The sequence below is a fragment of the Mya arenaria genome, chromosome 16 (genome assembly GCF_026914265.1).
Source record: "Mya arenaria isolate MELC-2E11 chromosome 16, ASM2691426v1".
NCBI classification, from domain to species: domain Eukaryota; kingdom Metazoa; phylum Mollusca; class Bivalvia; order Myida; family Myidae; genus Mya; species Mya arenaria.
In genome coordinates this window covers 32,128,601-32,152,922 of record NC_069137.1, presented here as the reverse complement: position 1 = coordinate 32,152,922, position 24,322 = coordinate 32,128,601, and the positions used below count along the sequence as shown (strand labels likewise).

Genomic DNA, 24,322 nt, shown 5'->3' with positions numbered 1-24,322 from the left:
CTATGTGAATGGGTATTGTGGGTTAGTCTATGTGAATGGGTATTGTGGGTTAGTCTATGTGAATGGGTATTGTGGGTTAGTCTATGTGAATGGGTATTGTGGGTTAGTCTATATGAATGGGTATTGTGGGTTAGTCTATGTGAATGGGTATTGTGGGTTAGTCTATATGAATGGGTATTGTGGGTTAGTCTATATGAATGGGTATTGTGGGTTAGTCTATGTGGGTGCTAAAGTGAGTTTTGTGAGTGGTGTAGTTTCTTATTTTATGTGGGTGTTATATTTGGTTCTATGTGGGATATAGAATGTGGGTGGTATAGTGGGTAAGTGTAGTATGTGACTGGTATAGTGGGATATAGAATGTGGGTGGTATAGTGGGTAACTAGTATGTGACTGGTATAGTGGGATATAGAATGTGGGTGGTAAAGTGGGTAAGTGTAGTATGTGACTGGTATAGTGGGATATAGAATGTGGGAACTAAAGTGGGATATAGAATGTGGGTGGTATAGTGGGATATAGAATGTGGGTGGTATAGTGGGTAAGTGTAGTATGTGGGTGGTATAGTGGGATATAGAATGTGGGTGATATAGTTGGTAAGTGTAGTATGTGACTGGTATAGTGGGATATAGAATGTGGGTGGTATAGTGGGATATAGAATGTGGGTGGTATAGTGGGATATAGAAAGTGGGTGGTATAGTGGGATATAGAATGTGGGTGGTAAAGTGGGTAAGTGTAGTATGTGACTGGTATAGTGGGATATAGAATGTGGGAACTAAAGTGGGATATAGAATGTGGGTGGTATAGTGGGATATAGAATGTGGGTGGTATAGTGGGTAAGTGTAGTATGTGACTGGTATAGTGGGATATAGAATGTGGGTGATATAGTTGGTAAGTGTAGTATGTGACTGGTATAGTGGGATATAGAATGTGGGTGGTATAGTGGGATATAGAATGTGGGTGGTATAGTGGGATATAGAATGTGGGTGGTATAGTGGGATATAGAATGTGGGTGGTAAAGTGGGTAAGTGTAGTATGTGACTGGTATAGTGGGATATAGAATGTGGGAACTAAAGTGGGATATAGAATGTGGGTGGTATAGTGGGATATAGAATGTGGGTGGTATAGTGGGTAAGTGTAGTATGTGGGTGGTATAGTGGGATATAGAATGTGGGTGATATAGTTGGTAAGTGTAGTATGTGACTGGTATAGTGGGATATAGAATGTGGGTGGTATAGTGGGATATAGAATGTGGATGGTATAGTGGGATATAGAAAGTGGGTGGTATAGTGGGATATAGAATGTGGGTGGTATAGTGGGTTGTAGAATGTGGGTGGTATTGTGGAATATAGAATGTGGGTGGTATAGTGGGATATAGAATGTGGGTGGTATAGTGGGATATAGAATGTTGGTGGTATAGTTGGTAAGTGTAGTATGTGACTGGTATAGTGGGTTATTCTAAGTGAATGGTTTAGTGATGTTTACTTATAGTTAGATAATTTCTCTTGCTGTAAGCATACAGCTGTATTAATAACTGTTATATTTTTAATGTCCTCACTTACAGGATGAAGGTAAAAGGGGAGCTACCCTTGGTCAGCCTAAATATATCGGACAAGAGGCTACAGGAAGTTATCTCCCTTGCTACCAGTATTCCTCTCCCGGAGTCAGAACCTGAAGCACCCAAGGACCAATTTGCTGAGGTATGTGTTCATATATAGTGTATACCAATTAACTTGAGTTTGACTGTTTTGAAGATGAACCTACAGAGAATCAAGATAGATCAAAGTGCCATAGAAAAACATTACTTATTCTGTTAACAACATTATGCCTTCTATAACAGATTCCACCAATGAAATGAGAGAAATGTCTACCTATATGTGATATATTTCCCAGAACACTAATATTTAATCCAAAGTTGACAGGACAGAAAAAATGGATGTGACTGAGAATTAAAAGAAAGTGGCAATTATCATCACAAACACTGGTTGAGGTTTGAGATTGTAAAACAAGACAGGTCACAATTTTCATGATCATCAATAATTAAAACTCAGAACAGGACTCCCATCTTTCATAAACATGGTCACAGCCCACTACCAACAGTTGATTCAACAGAAAGCAGGATCACAGAAAAGACCCTATCTCTGATTATTTATTATTATTTAAATAGTCTTAATCTCAACTGATCATCTGATGGTTGAAATAAGCACTAGCCAAATAGCTGTGCTCTGGCAGAATTCTTTGTTGACTGGCACAAATTCCAAGATTTTATATAGCAGGGTTGTACAATTTTGATGCCAAGCACATGTGTGAGATTTCAGGCTTATTAATCCAAAAGTGTAATCTCACTGACTGTGCATCATGTCAGTACTAATTTAGATATTTCATCTTTTGGCTTCAGGGTCCTAGTACGCTCCCTACAGTTGACATCACAGAAAGCAGGCTCGCAGAAAAGGCTCAATCCATGGTTGCTACTGGTGACGAGGGGAAATCCCCGCCGGCTCGCAGTGAATCACAGGAGTTTGTTAACTGTACAGACCTTGAGCTCACCTTCGTGTTGAAACAGGTAGGAAGATATTATTGATATCCTTGGCTCCACGCTTTCAATGCCAGCAAAATATTACCCTTGTAATGCAAGGCCTACAACTCTTCAATTACAGTCGAACCTTGTTATGTGGACTTTTTGGGACCTAGTGAAAAAAGTCGAGATAACGAAAAGTCGACTCATCCGAATAACAAAAAATATCACCAATACCAACACGTTTGAGTTGGATTGTCCGATGTTTACATCCACAATTGAACGGTCTTGTTAAATATTTTCGTCGTGAAAACAGCAAACTTATTATTGAAAAATAAAGTGAAACAAAAGAAGAATTATTTGTGTCAAATCTATTTCTTTTAAGTTTATGGATCACACAAAACACATATAAAACCACAATTGCATACATTTGTACATTGTAAGATTTTATACCGGGTCCTTCTCTGAATTGGTCGACCAGAGCAGTGGAACTAACATTTGACAGTTTGAAGTTATTCCTTCTGTTCCCATTCGGGATTGATATCTTATCAATAAAATGGTCATGTTTTAAACAATACCAAAGAGCTTGAGCAATAAATGTCTCTTTAATTAAATACATAAACAAACAACTTTAATTATTCGTACTTACCAATTAGTTTTTTGTATCCCCCAATTATGACAGTTTGTTATATTGACATGCACGGTATTTTGCGACATGCCGCAAACCGTCATGAATATTTTCACACCTACGTCTCGATCTACAGTTCGACATAAAGAACATAGGAAATGTGTGGAATTCGACCACTGGGACCGAAAAACGAGGTCGACATAGCGAAAAAGTCGAGATAAAAAAATCAACACAAACAGATTTATTTTTTATAGAATTAAAAGGAATAAATACGGGACCACAAAAAAAAGTCGACATAACCAGAAAGTCGACTTATTCGACGTTGACATAGCGAGGTTCGACTGTATATCCCTTGATCAACTTAGAAAATTGAATCCAGTTGTGTTGCTCCTGTTTGATTTATAACAAAAAGTAATGATGCCTTTTATCAATCAGGGTATTATTCATGTAAGCTTGAACATAGTGTAATTAGCGTTGTATGATATGGATTGACCTCTGTTGTATTTGACTGTCAAAGTCATTGGAACAGGAATTTAAACCTTGTTTATTATCTTTAAACTTGATTTGAAGTTTGTTTAAGCTTGATTATTCTGATATTCTTTGCACAAGGACTGCTGATAATTTTGATAATCTCAGCACAGCGACTGCTCTCTGTTGCTCTTGGTAGTCAGTGTTATGACCTTGAGCCAGCGCTCAAGCTGGATGACCTCAGGGATGTGATTTGTTCGAAGATTTCCAGGGTTTCCAGGGTTCTAATCACTTCAGGGGGCAAATTTAAAATGATTAAAATAAGTTAATTAGATGCTTTTGGTTGTTGTTTATTTGTTGTTAGTTTTGACGTCCAAGGTTGCTTCAATTTGAAGTCAGGAGAGACCTCAAAAGGGATTTTGGTAGCCAGTTTTGTTTCTGAGGCAGGGTGCTTCAGACCCTTTGATCCCCATTGGGGACCTCAAAACCCTTCGCTGATGTGGTATCGGCACTTCAGCTGCCAGGTCAATCACTTCCCTGAACCAAAATAATATCTTAAAAAATTAAAAACAATTCTATATTAAATTGGCGCCAATGACATTGGCACTGGTGTTTAAAGTTGGATGTTATTAAGATGTGCTATTATCTTTGCAGATAAGCTTAAGCATCACTCAGGTTAAGGATGATATGGACTGCTCCCTCTTATGTCTGGTTGTCAACGAAATTAAAACAAAGGTCAAGGACAAAGAATAGTGGACAAAGAATATTGTATCAGCTCCTTTTAACAAAAATATTTTAGAAGTGTTATCTTTTCTTTGCAGATAAGCTTGAACATAGCCCAACGAAAAGGTGACATGGACTGTCCCCTGTTACGCCTGGTTGTCAACGATATTGGGACAGGGGTGAAGGTCAGGACATTTGACATGGTTGCTGATGCCCATCTGGGAAGTGTTTACCTGCAGTACCTTAAGGCAGAAGGTAGGCTATGGTAGTGGATGGACATTATTTGTAATAGAAAGGTCATATAAGTGTTTAAATATGATTCATATGTGCTTGAAATAGTCATAATGCTTTGACCTGTCATATATGCGTCTTTGTGCTTGACCTTGGCTTTTCAAAACAGATGGCCATAGTTGCCAAGTTAAAAACAAAAAGACAGTTTTCATACCTACATTATACAACTGAAATTTCCTCATGCAAATAGACCAACTATTGACAGGTCATGGTTGTAAGACATATATATATATTATTATAGTGCAGTCTTTATAAAATTATGTTGCTACATTTTATTTATATAAAATAGATAGTTGATGTTGTTTTCTAATATGCTTTAACAAGTTATTAATTTGCCATGTGGGAGGAGTTTCAAATTTTAACTATTGTTATGTATTATAATTGGGTCAATACTCCTGATAACAGCTCACAGTACACTCTCTCAATGTGCTTTAGAATGGAATAATGCTTTAAATGTATACAAATATGTTGGATGAAGAACATACATGTAGCTTTGTTCATACAGAAATATATCCCTATAGATGTGTACAGTAGTATTTACATATTTGCTATATTCACATTGGCATATTTCTTTATACATGTCAAAGTGCGTTCTAGTCATAGCTTCATATATGTTCATACAGTTCATGTAAAACAAGGGGTTGTTTTTGCCTGAGATTTTTATAGCTGATATTCAGCTTTATTTCCAATGCCAATAAATATGGGGGTTTCCAAAATTTTGAATAAATATTCCCATTTCCGATCAGAAATTCTTAAAAACCGCTTTGCTTGAAATGTAGTTGTTGATTGTAGTTTAAGTTATAAAAGCCCACATAAATGGTTAAAAAGAGTATTTCAGTATGTTCTTACATAGCTATTTTTTCAAAAATCCCAATAATGTAAAAAGATGATGCAGAAATTCCTAATTCTATAGGTCATTTTCCCAAAATAACATACAAAATCCCTGAAAACTATATAGTATAAGTTGTAAACAGTCCAACTTCTTCAGTATGCTTATATAGTTTTATTACTCTGTACTCTTTTGTTGTTGTTTTCGAGCACCGCTTGAAGTATTTTTATTTCCCTTTTTTTTGCATGCTTTTACTAACAGTTCCAGAAGATTTGGTGGAACAATTGCAGAAGGTTGGAGAGAATTTATACACTGGTAAGTCTGTTATACACTGGTAAGTCTGTTAAATGCACCAAAGTTGGGATGCCTTTATTAGCTAAAAAAAGTACTGAAAATGGCCGTGCCTCCTTACATGCTGGGAAATACTTCAAAACCTGTCTGTTTTTCAGCAGTATTATCATAGTCTTGGAATTTTCATTGGAAACAGCAGCAATGCAGCTTTTATCATTGTGGTACAAATACTTGAATGCTCATTATTTAGAAAAATGGAAAATAAGATAGCAACTAGAATCCCTTAAATACAAATGTTCTCCATGACAGTACACACATGTTGCATTTCCCATAACTCTATCTAGAAAACTTGTTATGTCCCATAACTTTAGGTAAAATACTTGTTTTGTCCAATAACTCTATCTAAAAAATGTGAAGTTTTTTCAATAACTCTACCCATAATACATCTTGACCCATAACTTTCGCTGAAATACTTGTGTAAGTTATGTCCCACATCTTACCTAAAAAACTTTTTAAGTCATGTCCTTTTAGGTAAACTACTGGTTGTGTTTTCCCATAACTCTAGCTAATATACTTGTGGAGTTATTCTATAAATCTAGTTCTTGTCCCATAACTCTGGGTAAAATACTTGTGGAGTTATCCTATAAATCTAGTTCTTGTCCCATAACTCTAGGTAAAATACTTGTGGAGTTATCCTATAAATCTCGTTCTTGTCCCATAACTCTGGCTTAAATACTTATCAAGTAATGTCCCATAACTCTAGCTAACGGAGTTTTGTTCAATAACTCTACCATAAAAACTTGTAGAGTTCTTCCCCGTAACTCTAGCTGAAATACTTGTGGAGTAATGTCCCTTGATCAGCTCATATAAAAAAGCGAGCATTGGTTTCTCGTTTATGATTGGCTTTGATGAGCAAACTTCTTGTTCCTTTGTACACATACTGTTTTCACAAAAGAAACTGTTCATTTTAATTCTTAAGAGTTTATGTAACATGCATGTTTATTTTTATTTTTGTGTATTATATGTATATCAAAGCGTATCATTTTGCTTGCAATAAATACTAAAATTACTATTTAGGGAATTGTTCTAATGGCTTGTGTGATGCTTAAAATAAACTCTTCTGAGCTCACTGTATACAACCATGTAACATTAAAAGTTATCAATAAATAGTTCATTATAATGCAGTTTATTGTTGCTACTTACATGTGCCCTCATTTCCTTTGGCAATGAGAAGAACCAGCTATCTATTGGAAAAGTTATAATTCTCGCTACTAGAAATTAATTAAATGAAGTTATTTAAACATATTTTATTATTTATTTAGTTTACATATATTTAATCTTCCTTTTTCGTAATGCATTTATATTTTTCAAAGTTTGCAGATATAATATTTCTTATCTCAATTAAATGTCCCATCTTTCACAGTGACAGAGGGAGGGCCAGCCATCAACATTGTGAACACACCACAGAGTGTGCACGGCCCTTCACACCTACTGAATGTCAACTACCTCAAGGTAGGCTTTATTTTTTACAAAAAATCGTAAGGATTATCTTTGTTTTCTTTGCCGCCCAAGAACTTACACTTTACAAAGAAACAGTTTATTTAGCATGAAATTCTACGAATTTGCTTTATTATTCTTAAGCCAGTATTGGTACACTATGCTTTACAACCGCATACAGCCTTTTTGTCAAATAGTTTACCTTTTGGATTTAATTGATGCAGAGGCTCTTTTTTATTTGAATACTTAATGAACTGATTCTCTGCAAGTTCACAGTTTATAACATTGAAGCCATGAATTTTATATCGACTTGTTCTATTATTTCCAGGCAAACACTGATGCCCCAGACTTTGCTACCACATACAAAAAGACAGAACAGACGGTCAATGTGGACTTTGCATCTCTTGAGCTTCTCCTGCACCAAGAGGCAATACTGGATCTCCTTGTGTTTGCACAGTCCCTACAGGTACTGTACAGTTAATGATTAAGTCCTTGTCCAAGGATAAAAAATAATGTATTCAAACATGCCATAGTTTTGACAGGGGGGAATAATCCCCTGGAATTTCTATCTATTCCCCAGTCTTCTGGCAGGAGGTGAATATCCCTGGCAATAAAAATATTATTCTTACATACATATTTATATACTCAATACAGTAGAACATCCAGAAAAATCGCTATTTCAAAATTATTTTTCGCTCCCGATTTTACTTCTTCTTTGTTTAACTGAATTTTTAATATTTAATCAGAAATCGCTAGTCCGAAATAATCGCTATTCCGAAGTAAAATGACGGTCCCGATTTGGTATTTTACACCTATTTATCAATTCTTATTTCAAACTCGATCATGTCATAGTTTTTCACACAATATTTCGAATGCACTCGGGCATCGGCTTGAGGTGACAATAGAGCAATTAGCGCTTCTTAAAGAATGACATTGAACACGCGTATGTTACAAACATCAATGTCAGAAAATGAGCGATTCATTTGGGAGATGTAGTGTGTAGTGTAATTGATGGTTAACACAACCTAAGTATCATTCGTAAATGTCTATCTCATCAGATTTGATTGCCGCATTTCTCACTCGAAAGATCTCTCAAACCATATGTATCGTATTGGTAACGTGTAACCGACATTGCAATCTTCACGACTATTTCATGTAACCTATAATTCGCGAATGCTGTCATTTTCTGAAAATTGTTAATCCGAAATATCGCTATTCCGAAATATTTTTTGGGGTCCATACAAGTTCGGATTAACGGTGTTCATCTGTATAAGATATTGACACGTTTTGAAAAACACGTTATAAAAACTCCCCTGGGCTTATTACAAAACCCCCTTGTTTTCTGAACAAAATCCTCTGGAGTTATTTCCAGAAATATGGCTTGTATGTTTACTGCCAAAGTGCTGGTGGAAATCATGAATCATGCAAAAACCAGGCCTTTTATAAATAAAATTGTTACATATTCACACAATTTTAGTATACATTGTACATATGTTATTTTAATGTAGTAGTAACGTGCCATATCTGCTTGTGAGGATATTCATCCCCTGGAATTAAAATAAAATGGGTGTCTCGGGGGGGAAATGTAGGCTAAGTCTGGTCTGTGCAACACTTTTTCTTATCTGTTTTCCATACAGTACTTTTAAGTAGAATTGTAATGCTAGTTTAAATAAAAGTAGAACATGCAAAAAAGCATGCCCTTAGGAAGAGGAATTAATGACAATATATGAGAATTCCCCTGGTTTACTGACCAGAATCCCCTGGGAAGGTCTTGAGAAGTATGGCATGTCAGCCTTATGGAAACATTTTAAGATGCATTCAAAATTCTCTGGGCTATTGTCAAATTCACCTGTTTTTGTTTTTTTTAAATAAATTGCCTGGGTAGGTCTTCAGAAACATGGCATATATGGTAGTGTTCAATCTTTTAGACCCCTGAAGTGAAGCAATTGGAAAGCAAGACACCCCAAGTGAAGGCGACTGCAGATGAAACAGAGAAGTCCAAGGAACTGGTGAAAAAGAGTAGGTGGCCTAGTGAAATGTCATCAAAAATAGTTGAACAGCCCTTTTTGACCATTGATTGATTATTAATCGGCCCTCTTTTACCATTACTTGATAATTAATCCAATTGACCAGTTGCCAATTGTCAATCAAACGATCATTTGACCAATAATATGATTTTATACATCAATTAAAGCACATGGTTGCATTACCCAATGAATTAACTGAAGAACCCAACCAAATGATCGCTACTAGTTGCAGTAATTGCTTTGGCAACCGGTAAAATGCACAATAGCAACCAATAGCAAGAAAACGATATAGAAATGGGTAAGCAAGTGTGCAATCAAAGCATTTTTCACTCCAAAAGTCATTGAGGTTTTGACCTCAAATTTGATATTTAGCTAAATCATAAGGTGAAGAAAGAACCATTGCTCAGACTGATATTTCTTGAGTTATTGCCCTTTGTTCAATTCCTATCTTCTGTCAAAATGCGAAGGAGGTAATGAACTTCATTCAGTGAGGGTTATAGCAGCCTTTGACTGCTCTTGTCCACAACTTAAATACAAGAAAATTGGAAAAATACCTGTTTTGGATGATTGTTGAGTACATGCCTAGTTTCAACGAAGATGTTAGTTTCTTTAAATATTTGTAGCCAAAATAGTGTTAGTACAGAAATGGATGTTTTTTATATAAAGAAGATTGTTGACTATTCCTTTGGTTGTATATTACATTAATTTTTTAAAGAAGTGCAATAAAATTGGCTGGTATTTATGATCAGCAAAGTTCATAATAAGGCTTCACATGAATTTGGAAAGATATTAACCAGCAATAGAATGACATGTTTCTTTTGTAGCACAGACAAATTAATTGAGTTTTGCCCCTTTATGTTGGGAATAATCAATGTGAGTTATTGTGCTAAATATTGGATATATTAATTATATTTCAAGATGTTATCTCCATTCTACCATTCCAGAGCATGTGTTCAAGAAGGATCCTGACCTGATAGACATGAAACTGAAGGCTGGACTGAAAATGTTCTCTGTGGCGATCTGCTCCCAGAAAAAAATGATCACAGATATTAGAGTCAAAGGTATGGGATTTATATAGAAATACATGCATTTAGTAGTTTTTGCTTCCAGGAGCTTGTTATAAAGTATTTTTTTGAATTTTTTACCCTCTCCCTGGCCTAGTGGTTAAGGCGTCGGCCTACAAAGCGGGAGGTCGTGGGTTGGATCCCTGGCCGTGTCATACCAAACACATTAAAAGTTGGTACAAGTAGCTCCCTTGCCTGGCGCTCGGCATTTAAAGGGTAGTGCTTGGAAATGTGGTGTACTCAGTACCAGGTACTGGTTTAACCCAGGAAAATTGTACCCTGGGTATCGGTGCTTTACACCGAGCATGTAAAAGAACCAAGGGGTCTCTTCGAAAAAGAGCTAGGGTATTGCACCCGAACTTCCTTGTATCCCACCACTGTCTCTTCCATTTGCTGTCCCTTCAGCAAAAACATAGGACCCCGTTGGAAATATGAGCTTGCACTTTCACGGGTTATCCTTGACCGCAAGGTCTAAAGAAATACATACATACATACGTGGAAAGTCCATGGACATTTCTTCTAATAGCGAGATGACTAATGGTGTCAGGGGTCAAGATATTATATAACATGTCTGGATAAGATATCTTGTAGTTTAAAGCTTGTTTGATCGAAGAAAAGGATTGAGGAATTGTCAAAGCCTCAGTGTCAGCGTCGTCATGGTGCAAACAATTTAACCTTGGCCTCAAGAATTTCAAATGAAACTTGGTACACATATTTACATGGTCAATACTCTGATCTACTCATGTTTAATGTTGTTGATGATCAGCATGAAATGTCTTCACTGTGGTAATAAATTATTTCGGAATAGGTTTGTTCAAAGTTCTGAATTTTCTTTTTTGTCATTGCAAATTGTCTATATTGATATTACAGTTCTTTATTTATGATTTGTCAACGGAATCACTAAAATAGTTTTTGGTAGCATGAATGTGTCCTTCTAAGCAATGACATGTGTACTACTTTTAAGGTATCGAGGCTGAAGTGACTCTACAAGAGCGTCAAACCCAAGTATCAGCTGTCCTGAAAGGCATTTCTGTACAGGATCCGAGTCCGGAGACTTTCTACCCTAATGTATGTGTTAAGTTAGTCCATACTCTGGTTAATGTGAAGCCTCATTTTCATCCTTGCCCTATAGAGGTTAGACCCAAGTACCAGCTGTCCTGTAGGGCATTTCTTGACAACATCCCAGTACGGAGACCATTAGATAGACTTCTTACTTTGTTAAGTAATGCCATTCTGTGTAGAATGAGAGGCCCCAATTTAATCCTGTGTCTGACTCAGGTGTTAGCTGTCCTGAAGGGCATTACTGTCAAACACCTTCATTATCAGTGCTTTTGATTTATAAAGAATTTTCACTATTTTAAGTTAAGCTATCAGTGCCTAGCTCATTTTCAATGTTTGGCTAGGCTATCAACTGTCTTAAAGAGTTTTGTTGAAGCACCAATGATATTGGTAAACCTTTCCAAATACACAGTTCCAAATTGTTATTATTTCAATTTTTATTATTCCAAATATCGGCTGTTTCATACAATATTTACTACATGTTCCAGTTTGAATATTGTAGGTTTGAAATATGATTAAAAACATACAGTATCCATTTTATTTCTATGATTTCAGATCTTAGAGATAGAGGGAACTGAAATGTTGACATTGAACCTGGCAATATTCAACAACAACACAGAGGGTGAGAGATATGATGATATGAACAACGTGGATATGAAGGTCAAGGTCATGATTGGAAAGATCAAGGTCACCTTCCTCAACAAGTTTGTGGCTGATCTACTGGTAAGTTAAATGTTATGATTTTAAGAATAAACAGCAAAGATTTTAAAAGGACATTAAAAGTAATGTCAGTCTTTTTGAATACATGATACATGCACATGCATGGTAAAATGTTAACATTTTGAATGCATTGTAAGCATTAAAAGTCTTATGGAAATATCTATATAGATTTTGATATATAGACATTTCCATAAGACTTTTAATGCTTATATGATATTCTAAGCTTATCATTCCAATGTTTAGAATATTTGTCAAGTTATGTGGAAAACAACAGACAATAACTGTGTGCTTCTGATTTATGTTATGCATAAATGGAAAGATAGAAATCATGTTTTATTTATTTCCAGGCATTTGCCGACAACTTCCAAGAAGCCCAGGCCAAGCTGAAGGAAGCCAGTACAGCAATGGCTGAAATTACCCAGGATGCTGTGCAGAATCTGCAAGAAACAGCTTCCCGATTGTCTCTCCAAGTGGAAATGCATGCTCCATTGATTCTCATGCCCCAGAATTCCAAGTGTTACGATGTGCTGATTGTTGATTTAGGTCATTTGCAAGTTAAAAATAACTTTGAGAAACTGGGTCAAAGGGCACCGTCAGGGATACCAGCTGTCCTAGAGAAAATGAATGTGACCTTGACAAATGTGAAGATTTCAAGGTGAGTGAATGAACGCCTAAAATGTAATATTATGTTTATTGTTGAAATTTCCAACAAAACAGTTCCTGTTCTGTTTATTTAAGTGAGAATGTTATGGTACTGTTTATTCTTGATGCTGCAGTTGTTGTAGAAAAAGGAATTCCAAATATGAAGTTTATGCGATTTATTTAAAAATCTTTAAGATATTGGAATGAAATTTGGACCGTATCAATATCATATCTGATAACTTTAATGTATATCTACTGCTGCCTATTCACAGGGCCAAGGTGGATGCCAGCCAGTTTGTGAAGGCAGAGGTGGAATTACTACAACCAGTCACCATCTCTGTGAACATCTGTAGAAACCTGTCCGCAGCCTGGTACCATGACTCCCCAGATATAGATATCTCTGGAACTCTCAACTTGCTTCAGGTATGATGTTTATTTTTACATATATTTCTGTAGCACATTTTAACACTGACATAAACTTTCTTTACATACTTCATCGGTTCTTAGTCCAGGGGCTTTTTTCAATATTTAATGAAAGAAAAGTAACAATGCCATATCCTTTCCGCTACCATAGCCGCCTAATGCAGACCCTAAATTCGGGTGTCCCCATTACCTCTATCATTCACCGGCGAACTACCACAGCAGTGTAAACCGTACTCAGATATTCGGCTTCTGATTACCGCTATCGTACAGCGTGGGAATACCGCTTATTTTTATAATCTTGTACATGTTTTGCTAAAAGTAGAGACTTAAATCTCCCGATTAAAATGCGTTAGCAATTAGGTAAAATGTTTATCAATTTTGAAACAGTACAAATTTATAACACAATTAAAGAAATTAATTACAAACATTATATAGTACATAAAATTATATAACATAACACTCTTATAAATCAAGTTTGCATTTCACGAATTAGTGACATATACATTATCCATAATAAGGTAATGTTCTAGTGAAAATGTACATTTTTCATTTTACTTAAACCCTTTAATAGACACATTTATACAATAAAATGCATTTTATTTGTTTTATTATGTAACGGCAATTAAAATATTCACTTATTAATAAATATGACATATCGGCATGACTACGCTCTGGATGACTTCGGAAAAAATACAAAACTCTCATTGATACACTACGGATATGATGAATTTTGAACAAATGTAGGAATAACCGTAGACGTGTGCTGTAGTAATTTGATTGAAGACAATCATCAGTAGGTAAACGCACATGCAAAACAGCGCAATGGTAATCCTGTGATATGTAGGTTGTGGTAATTTTCATCTTCGGTATTGGCTACTTTTTATTGTTTATAAAACTACTATAGGCGAGTTTTGTAGATAGGAATTACTTCTTTGAACAATTTGTTAAGTACATAAAGGATAATATTATGCATTAATACAATCTGGTAGTTCTAGCACAAACATTTCAGGTATATGTATTTCAAAATTGCCGGAGACGTTTAATGTTATGATCAATCTTGGAATTATACCACGTGTACATGCATAGATACACTATGGCAGTATTAACTTTTGTAGTAACTCGATATTTATGTCTGTTGTTTTCCTCATAAATACGCTACGGCTTGTATTTGATATTTCTAAAACAGCAATTTTGTACTACAGTACTTAGTAGAAAAAGGTTTTCCAAAATATTTCAAAAGTACAATGCTTAAAAAGATGTTTGTAAGGCAACGTTGCATGCATGTGTGTGCTTGAATCGGAGTAAATTGAACAAATCCACATAAACACTCTCTGGAATGCCAAGTGTGACTACACTATGTATGTATAAATACGCTATTTTAGCCGTGCTTAATTTTAATGCAGACATCACATTATCACAGTTTTCCAGGCACGTGTCATTCTATGTAAAATTCAGTAATAAAACAAAAAGTGAAACTTATGATTTAAGAAGTGGTGTAACAATGTTTGTGTCTCTAGTTCATTGTTGTTTGGGTCCTTGACGTGTACCCCTTAACAGGGCCTATTTTTTACTGTTCGTCTAATGGGCTTGTCCCTGTAGTTTTCATTATATTACACATATTTCTGTTTATTTTAGTTTTTACACATGCATAGAGCGATTAAAAAGCAATATGTTTTTTTATCAAATAAATCAGAAAGGAATTAAAATAACAATTCTCTATTTTGATATTTTACACACATGTTCATTCATTTCCTATATAAATGTATACTTATAGGACTAAAATCCAAATACAGTACGGATTTATAATTCATTCATATATCAAGGTTATAAAATGTATAGATCATTTATTTACATCATAGGAACTTGAGGAAAACATAGGGATAAAATCAAACATGACGAAAATCAATAATGATAATAATATTTCTCCTATCAACAAAGAACACATGTACATAATTATATAATAGAAAAACATAGACTAAAACATAAATCAAAATATTTGACTGTAACTATTATATTGCTAGAAATATCGCAAGATTTGTCACGGGAAACAACACCAGTATAATCACAGCATGTGATTAACGAAACGGCAACAGAGTCTAGTGGAGTTTCTGGTGTAATGCAATAGCATCGGTCTGTAAAAAGAAATCACATATTGATGAATATTTGTTATAAAGACACATTGTTAGCGACAATTGCATTGTATATGTGTAATTTCGAAAAATATGTCCTCATTTTAAGCATGAAACGTTTAATTCTGTAAAAAACATTAAAACAAACATTATTCGTCCCTTCAGGAACAAAAGGTTAACACCTGAACAACATTTTGTTATGATTATTTCATCAATACTATATTGAATATTTATTTTAATACATGATTGATCTAAATGGCGCTTTCTTGTACTAAACATTCAAGATGTGCCATTAAACAGTAGAAATTATTTAATGTATGCATTTTCATGAACTTCAGAGGCCGTTCATTGTTTCGATTTAAGGGTCATTTCAAAATGCCATTATATAAAAAAACATATATTATTGAAAATGTTTTACATACATGAGTTGTTGTTTTCCGTTCCTCTGTGTTTCTGGAGCCATAGCCTTGTTGGACTTGACCTCCTTTTGGCCTTTCCTAGAGGTAATGCCACGATACGAAATAAAACATTCCCTTAAATAAAATAACATTTCATTTGAGTTTTATTTTACAAACATTAGAATTATACTTGTGCAAGCTGACTCTGCACTGCACATTGCCAAAGAGGTCAAGTTAAAAAATGTCGTTTGTTTGTTTGGATTTCCTTATACGTGTGCTTTTCCCGCCGATAAGTTGTTCTGCAACCTAAAAACAGAAACATAAAACATTAAACAGCGGATTGATTTTAAAAGATGTTGTTCATGTTTCATTTTGGTGGTACATGCAACGATCAATATGTTATTAAACCTGATTGTGGTTACTATTTAACATTCTACAGCATGTTTGTAATATACTGTAAAAAAGTATTACCATTCTCTCAAACAGCTTATAGGTAGCCGGAGGGTTGACGCTTTGTACATGATGAATCACAAGCCAGATGTCCACGGCAAACCACACACATTAGGTCCACAAATAAGCACTTTGTGTTGGTACACTGTAAATGTTGACTGTCTACAACACCTATGCCCTTTTTGAATTAAAAAATAACTTTGTTGCATGTTTTTTTCCCACTTTCCATTTGTATTTACTTCTTCGGTCAAAACCTTTTTTTGTCGGCTATTTATTATAGTATAGGATTGAAACATGTCATTGGGTTGCACACATGTTTTGATTATTCCCATGCAGTGGACATAAGCTTCCGGTCCGAAATATTTCATGCCATGTGTTCCCCTCTGCTGAGCATCCTAACTTTGCCATCTCTTTTCGTGGACTGATTTTGCGATTGACCAATTGATATGTTCTTCCGGTGTTTAATGCGTGACACGACTGTATAGATTTTTTTTCCAAACGCCAGAGGAACTGATGTTTTAAACTTGTCGGCAAATACAACATGATCATCCTGTGATGTTTTCTCTTCAGTTCTCTACAACTGTTTGAGTCAACCTTACTTTTATCTTTCGACTTAAGTACGCCTGGTAATTCCTGAGATACCCCATGACACACGGAGCACCAACGATTCTTGAATGGTGACCGTGACATTTGATCATTGCTTCATCGACAGATATGTATTGATGCACGTTGTATTAAGTCATGCTCCTTTCCCATACAACTTTCACAACAGGGGTCACTGTGGTTCCAATGTAACCTTGATGCGACCTTGTGATATTTGTCCGGTTGGTTTATTGTCTATTGCAGTGGTTAACATGGCAACTGTGACAGCTGTTTTTTAATGGATGTTCTGTTGATATATTGATATATTTGCAGTCATGGTTTCCATGATAACTTTATAGCGATCACGTAATAGATGTCCGGTTGGATTTATAAGAAAGTTATAGCATATATTTCAACAGTTTTAAAAGGAAACGTAACTAGTGTTAAATGACCTTCAAAGGCAACGTCGCCTTTGAAATGGGTTGTGTTATGTTGATTACGTATTATGTTTATACAGGAAATACCGTTGCGTAGTTTTGCATACTTTTAGATTCAAGAACGCTACCAAAGTGCACTTAAGTGACTGATTTAGTAACATGAAATGTCTACCTTATCGAAGTTAACACACAGTCCGTAAAACAAATATCACAGTAATACCACTGCGCAGTTTTGCTCATTTCATAAATTTAACAGTGATACCACAGCGTACTTCTGATACAAGAGGAAAAGCTTAAGCATGCTGTTTTATTAAAGCAAATTTACAAAAGCCAGAGGCGAATAATGTTAAATGACGATTTTTAAAGAAATACCGTTGCTTATTTTTGCATGGTTATTATATTTGAAAGAAATTCCGTAGTGTAGTAACTGTTTCTAAGACAAAGTACCATAGCGTATTAATGCTGTTTTTAAAATTCACAATCCTTCTTATTTTAATGAAAAACGTACCACAAATTTGTGGAAAATGTGCATTTTGCGGCTGTGGAACTGGACGTACCTACTTTTTTGGTACGTTTCAGTCGTCTACAGTATTCCTACAGTAAAACAGTAGCGGTAACCAGCACCCTTGAAAAATTGGTCTGCATTAGGCGGCTACGGTAGCGCGTCGATGTACGGTAGCGGTATTCGAAAGGATATGGAAATTAGTAAGAAAAATGATTAAAGAATTTAATGAAATTTGGTTTGTAATATTTGTTGTGAAAAAAATCGATAAATTTCACCAAGTTGAAAATGTTCCCTAAGAAGCTTTATGAATACGGCCCGAGGCCTTTTTTTACCTAGCCTTTTGAAACCATTTGAGTTAAAGGTCCATAAGCTGTGGTAATGAAGTAATCAATTTTACAACATTTTCAACAAATTTTAAAAAGTCAATTTGTTAGCTTTGTAGCAAAAGTTGTTCACCATCATGGTTTATGTTTATGCTGTAAGTGTCAACATACTTTTAAACAAAATTGCTTTTTTGTTTCTCATAAAAAGAAGGCTAAAAAGTTTTTATGAGGCCTTATGTAACCAATAATTTGTTTTGTTTTGTCTATTTATATATACAAATATACTGACTGAAGCTTTGAGATAGGCTTTAACATAAAAAACAAGTGTATATGTATTAAATAAGTGCCATGTCCACATTACATCACCGTCATGCTATATTTATTAAATAAATTGTACAACAAAATAAACAACTCAAATTCAATTGTGTTTATTCCAGCTGTGTTTGAGTCAGGGAGACTTCACTGCTATGATGTTAACCCTGAATGAGAACTTGTCAGAGGGCCAGACAAAGCCAGCCCCTAAACAGGAAACATCAGAGACCCTCGCCATAGAATCAGCTGGTCAGGAGCAGGCTATTGTGGCTGAGAAAAGTGGTGAGTTGTGGCCCTTGGTTTGTTGTTAAAGTTTATAACTATTGAAAGAGAATATATCAGATGGCAAGAAAAAAATGGTTTCTAAATAGGGGACTGCAGAGAACCTGGCATAGAATCAAGGGCAAGTCAGGAGCAGACCATTTTGGCTGTGAGAGGTGGTGAGTTGTGGCCCTTGTTTGGTTCTTTAGTTTCTTAATGTTTGAAAGAGAATATATCAGAGGGTAGGAAAAAATTGCTCCTAAATAGGGGACTGAAGAAAACCTGGCCATACAATCAGGGGCCAATCAGGAGCGGGAAATTGTGACTGAGAGTAGTGATGAGTTGTTTCCCTTGTTTTTTTGTTGACAAGGTTTTTAACTGTTCAAAGAGAATATATTTGAGAGGGCTGGGTAAAAGAGGCCATAGCCAAAGAATCCAGGTCATTCTGATGAGCAAACAATAGTTGCTGAAATAAGTGGTGTGATATGCCGATTGTTTGGTTTATTAGATCATTTACTTCTTTTTCATTTACATGTAGAAATATACATACATCAGAGCAAATAACAAATATGAATATAGTCGCATCAGAGCTAATTGAAAACAAATATATATAAACAGTCGATCAATATTCAATTGATAATCACTTATAACTGAATGAAGTATTTTCATAATAATACAAGCGAGTGAATATATTCATTTTGTCATCTGCATCATGACTCATTATTTTTATAAGTGTTTCTTTCAAGTGGTATGATCTGTCATTATCCACTTCTTTTAATAAACTGTACTCACATCAGAGAAAATAATATCAATGCTAGGAACTTGGTCTTGTGATCACTTCAAAATTCTTCCTATCTTACTACACATGTACCTGTCTTGCCTCTGGGGGTATTCATCACTTTCTGTGATAGTACTTGTTTCCAACAGGCTTGATACTACATTTAACGACTTCTTAACAAACTTATGTCCTACAGTTGAGCAAGTCTAGAAAGCGCCCCACCCACCAGGGTTAGTGGCTTATCTACTCAAGTGAGGTGAAACTCAATTATATATTTGTTGTATATGGTCTGGGGACTATAGAGGCACACTGGTTAAACATTTATTTCCAACCTTTCAGCTGGTGTACAAAGTGCCCCAGCAGCACCTGGCTCATCTACTCAAGTGTGGTGTAAACTCAAGTTTACCTTCATTGTAAATAGTCTGGGGGCCACCCTGTACTCTGGAGATAGTAACTTGGTAAGTTATTGATATGATTAGTACCGTAAATGACTGGGTATAAGACGATAGGGGGTATAAGACGCAGACAAAAAAATCTGAGAAAAAATCTTTTAATGTATGTTTTGGGTTAAAGGACACATAGAAAAAATGTCAAAATCTTCTGCTGCGATCGGCCACCATGTTTGTTGACAATGACGGAAAAAAAAAAATTCGTGAAAATGGCAATGGTTATTTTTAAAACCATACCATACTAATACAAAACAAAATATGTTTCATTGTTTATTCCTTTCATGTTATATAAAAATATAACAAATTATTTAAAATTTGTATCTGGATGGCACTGAAAAGTACCTTTTATGACAATTTGTAAGATTTCTTTATGACAGTATATCGTGTCGAGAATGAAAAGTTTAGTAATGCAAAAACCTTATATTGTACGGGTTTGTTCTCAAAATGTCAACACCTACAGAAAAGAATAAAGAACGTGGCAAAGTGCGAAAAAACAAGACCATTATCGCAACAGTTTGTAGTATTGGTATGTTAAACAGCTTTAAAGGCAGTGCGAGATTTTCACACCTTATTGTACAACTGACAAAAAATATTTTGACAGTGCACAGCTTTGCTTCTTTATATGTATGTTTAATTATGTTTTTTCAAAATAATATTGAATAATTTTAATAGTACAATATTTTTTTTAATTATGAAGTCTTACGATATACCTTATCCCGATCTTCAACTGCCGTTTAACCCGTATATACTCGATCAATATGACGCGAGTAACATCCCTTTCTACATAAGTATAAACAAACCCTCTGTCTGAAATTGACCTCAGAAAATAAGTTCAAAAGCTTGTTACTGGTTATAAGATGCAGGCATTTTTTTACATCGAAATCTGAGGGAAAAAAGTGCGTCTAATACCAATTCATTTACAGTACATGGTAAGATTGGCTCATCTGGGGTTCTTAAAAAAAAAAAGTAGAGCTTTTTTGATAGCTCTTTCGTCATTATTGGTAGCAGAGTTGTCATCTTAAAAAAATATTTGAAAAAAATTACATCAAACTTTGTACACTACTATTCCAGAGGTTGCTTTCTCCTCCCCCCATGTGTTTTGAATCTCCTTCAATTTCTTATTGATTCCTGCTTAACAAATAATAATAAATTATTTTGAGTGTCTGCGTACCAAATAATGCGGAAATTTGAATTGACCTTTGCCCCTTGATTAACTGAACGAAATGTAGGAGTTTTGCCTAAATGTTCTCATGTTTTAAATTTATAAATGTATCTCTCTCTAGCTTAGTTAAGTTAAGGTTTATGTTTCTTACCATCTGTAAAATTGCACATCATATTATTTGACTCATGGAATAATAAAGCAATCACATTCCTTTTGTTTCAGACTTCTGGTCTAGTTGTTAGAGATGCATCGAAGCTTCTTGGAGGATTTGCCCTGGATTTCTTCTCGCTAAAGGGTCGCATCATGTCTAACAACGATATTGATACTGCTGTCAAACTGAAGGACATGATGATGGATGATAAACGCATGCAGAAACAGGGCGGCATTACAAAGTAAGTAGGATGATTACCGGTAAGTTAAATTCAGTATAAGGGTGTTTTGTTGCACTGTAAGTTGCTGTTGACTGTTCATGGTTGAAGTCATAGAGGAGATTGTTTGTTTTAGGGTAGGATCGCAATATATTTCATCAAGTGAGAACTTAAAGCTATAGTTCACCAGTGGCTAACAGAACAGGCTTAAATGTCAAAACAGTGAAAAATATCTTTATGATATTTTCATAGTTTATCAAAAAAATGAAATTTTAGTTTATTTCACAGATAAATCTCTATAAATTACTTGGAAACATATAATAAATAAATTAATTGTTTTGTGAAATAAATTTAAGATAAAGCATACAAAATCAAGATTAAGATTGAACGTGGATTTTGTGTTTACCTAAAAAGACGGTTTTGGTTTTAAGTCAACTCATTATTAACTTGCTCACACCCAAAATTACAAATTCATGAATAACTGTCTGTACTCTAATCATCACCATAAATCTTGATGGACTGAAGAGAAAAAAATTAAGCTCTGCTTTCATATATATGATGTTTGTAATAGCATGACATACAATGCTGCAATGTTTTAAATAAGTTTATATGTTGAATAAAATAATTATGTTTAAACTTTCTCTGATAATTAGCGTTTATTTTATGAAGGAAAAAGTTAAGATATTGTCATAAGCTTTATGCAAAAACTTAAACATTGGCTAATACTGTTCAAGATATTCAAATGAAACTTTGTATACATGTTCTGAGAGACAATACATACATGTATAGCAAGGCCCATAACTCTGCCTTTAACACTCTAAATTATGCCTCTTGTTTGACTGAGAGGCATTGAGCATTGCCGTTCACTAAAAGGCACTCTTGTTCCTTGTTATGATAAAATGGTTGTCAATTTCGAATACTTAAAACAATACCAATTTGGAATACTTCAGCTATGTTTATTTGGAATACTTGAAGGTTACCATTCATCTCTGTTACAGGATGATGGAGCGCAGCAAGAAAGGTGGAGGGAAGGACATGATTGATGTATCCTTCAAACAGGCCGGCGACGATAAGACGAGTAAGCAGTGTTCAAAATTTCATCATAATTTGTATATTTAATTAAAAGGCTGTAACTAAAGGCTTGACAACCAAGCTAGAGAGATTTAACCATGATCCAAATTTCACATACTTCAGCTTTATTACTAAGATTTCATAACAGACAGACACATGTTTTCATATTTTTACTGGGTTGGAAATCTCGTTCTTTTCCACTTTGATCGAGACAACTCACAGGCAACAAAGTGCCATATCAGAATGATATTTTACTGGATGATAATAGGCATAGTCAAAAGAAGATATATATTGATAATTAGATTACAATAAAATTACTTTTAAACCTTAAAAAGTCAACATTTAGTTCCAAATTAAGAACTTTTGGTTTAAACAATATTCATTTTAACTTAACATATTAGAATTCAAGATACTTACAGATATGTGCACGAAACATAGGAATCACAATATAGAGAAGGGAGCTAAAAAGCCACCGAAGACATTCGTGAAAACCCGATTGTTTTAAACAGAAGGAATTCATAACACCATGATGATATCGTAAACACCAAAACTTGCATAAATGATCAAAACATGAAAATAACCGACAAAAAAGAAGTTGAAGAATAATGTGATTTAATTACAACTCCAGTTGATGTCCACATGTCAAGCTTGTATGTGTGTGTGTGCCTGGACTTCCTGATGTCCGTGGCGGACTTTTTCGTGAAGGGACTACCCCAGACAGAAACCCCACCCCCTCTTGCAATAGAGGATCAAAAAGGTATGGATAATCTTTAAAACTATTAAAATTTAATGGTGAAGGTGCTCATGGAGGGGCTTCCCCAGACAGAAACCCAACCCCCAACTGAAATAGATGCTTATCAAGTTAAGAGTTACAGTTTGATCGACCCTTATTCAATTTAACTAAGCTACAGTTACTATAATCTGTAGTTTTCATGTTTGTCTTAAACTCACATTTTTCTTAATCTACACAATTCAGTCTTGTATGATCAGATTCTCATTTGTAATTTTGTTCTTTAAACAAGATAGTTAATGATAAAACTAGTTTATTTTCTACCTTTTGAAAATTAATTTACAATATTGAAACTTAATATACATAATGGTACAGCTTAAATTTAATTTAAATGAATGGTTTAATCTCCCCTTTACATCTATAAAGCCCAGGGAGGACTCTACTCAACCCCCATGGATGAGTTGAGTATCACCGTGATGATATATCAGCAAGAGTTTTTTATAATAGAAGATCAGGCAGTTGGATATTGCTTACTACGATTTAAAATAATAAACCTCCTTTTTTACAGCTATAAAGCCCAAAGAGGTCGCCACCCAAGCCCCACCCCCTGTGGGCGAGATGAATATCACCGTGGTGATAGACCGGCCAGAGTTCATCATGATAGAGGACCAGGCCAGGGAAAATACCAACGCCCTTATGCTTGATGTAAGTGAAACAGTGGTGTTGTCAAATACCAACGCCCTTATGCTTGATGTAAGTGAAACAGTGTTGTTGTCTTGTATAGGATTTGTGTGGTTTTAAAAGTTATTTAGTCTACTTGCTGTTGAAAATAAGATTGATAGTTTAAATTGTACAATACACCCGTAGTAACCATTGTTATGATATAGTTTGATGGCATTAATGATTAAGAATGAGTGGAGTGAGTGTTAACATCTTAAAAACCCAAATGTTGAATCTTAATGATTAAGCCTAGTACTTAATGGTTGCATATCTGCAATGTCATAGGGTTAAAGGTAGGTTGTATTCTAAATTTGCTTTAATAGTTAAAAAAAAATATAGTTCAGAAGGCATTAAGTTCATGATCTATTATATCGCGGGCTTAGCGCAAAACGGTTGTAACTGACATTTTTTCCAAAAGTGATATTTTCATATTTTTTAACCTATTTTACAAGCCTCCATAATATCCTAAAAAATTA

The 24,322-nt window shown here is 34.9% G+C and overlaps 1 protein-coding gene across 5 annotated transcripts in view; it reads left to right on the top strand.

The window, feature by feature from the left end:
• Nucleotides 1-24,322, top strand: part of LOC128221263 (intermembrane lipid transfer protein VPS13A-like) — a 119,624-nt gene that overhangs the window by 36,472 nt on the left and 58,830 nt on the right. For 4 of the 5 annotated variants that reach the window (XM_052929809.1, XM_052929808.1, XM_052929807.1 and 1 more), the window contains exons 23-40: nt 1,559-1,694; nt 2,393-2,557; nt 4,427-4,583; nt 5,710-5,763; nt 7,163-7,251; nt 7,565-7,702; nt 9,165-9,255; nt 10,208-10,324; nt 11,292-11,395; nt 11,942-12,109; nt 12,454-12,761; nt 13,021-13,171; nt 18,433-18,589; nt 19,686-19,804; nt 21,180-21,349; nt 22,324-22,403; nt 23,025-23,153; nt 23,695-23,831. In XM_052929809.1, the coding sequence (XP_052785769.1) occupies nt 1,559-1,694; nt 2,393-2,557; nt 4,427-4,583; nt 5,710-5,763; nt 7,163-7,251; nt 7,565-7,702; nt 9,165-9,255; nt 10,208-10,324; nt 11,292-11,395; nt 11,942-12,109; nt 12,454-12,761; nt 13,021-13,171; nt 18,433-18,589; nt 19,686-19,804; nt 21,180-21,349; nt 22,324-22,403; nt 23,025-23,153; nt 23,695-23,831 (2,470 nt within the window). The remainder of the gene's footprint in view (nt 1-1,558; nt 1,695-2,392; nt 2,558-4,426; nt 4,584-5,709; nt 5,764-7,162; nt 7,252-7,564; nt 7,703-9,164; nt 9,256-10,207; nt 10,325-11,291; nt 11,396-11,941; nt 12,110-12,453; nt 12,762-13,020; nt 13,172-18,432; nt 18,590-19,685; nt 19,805-21,179; nt 21,350-22,323; nt 22,404-23,024; nt 23,154-23,694; nt 23,832-24,322) is intronic. The other variant, XM_052929810.1, reaches the window with a different exon arrangement.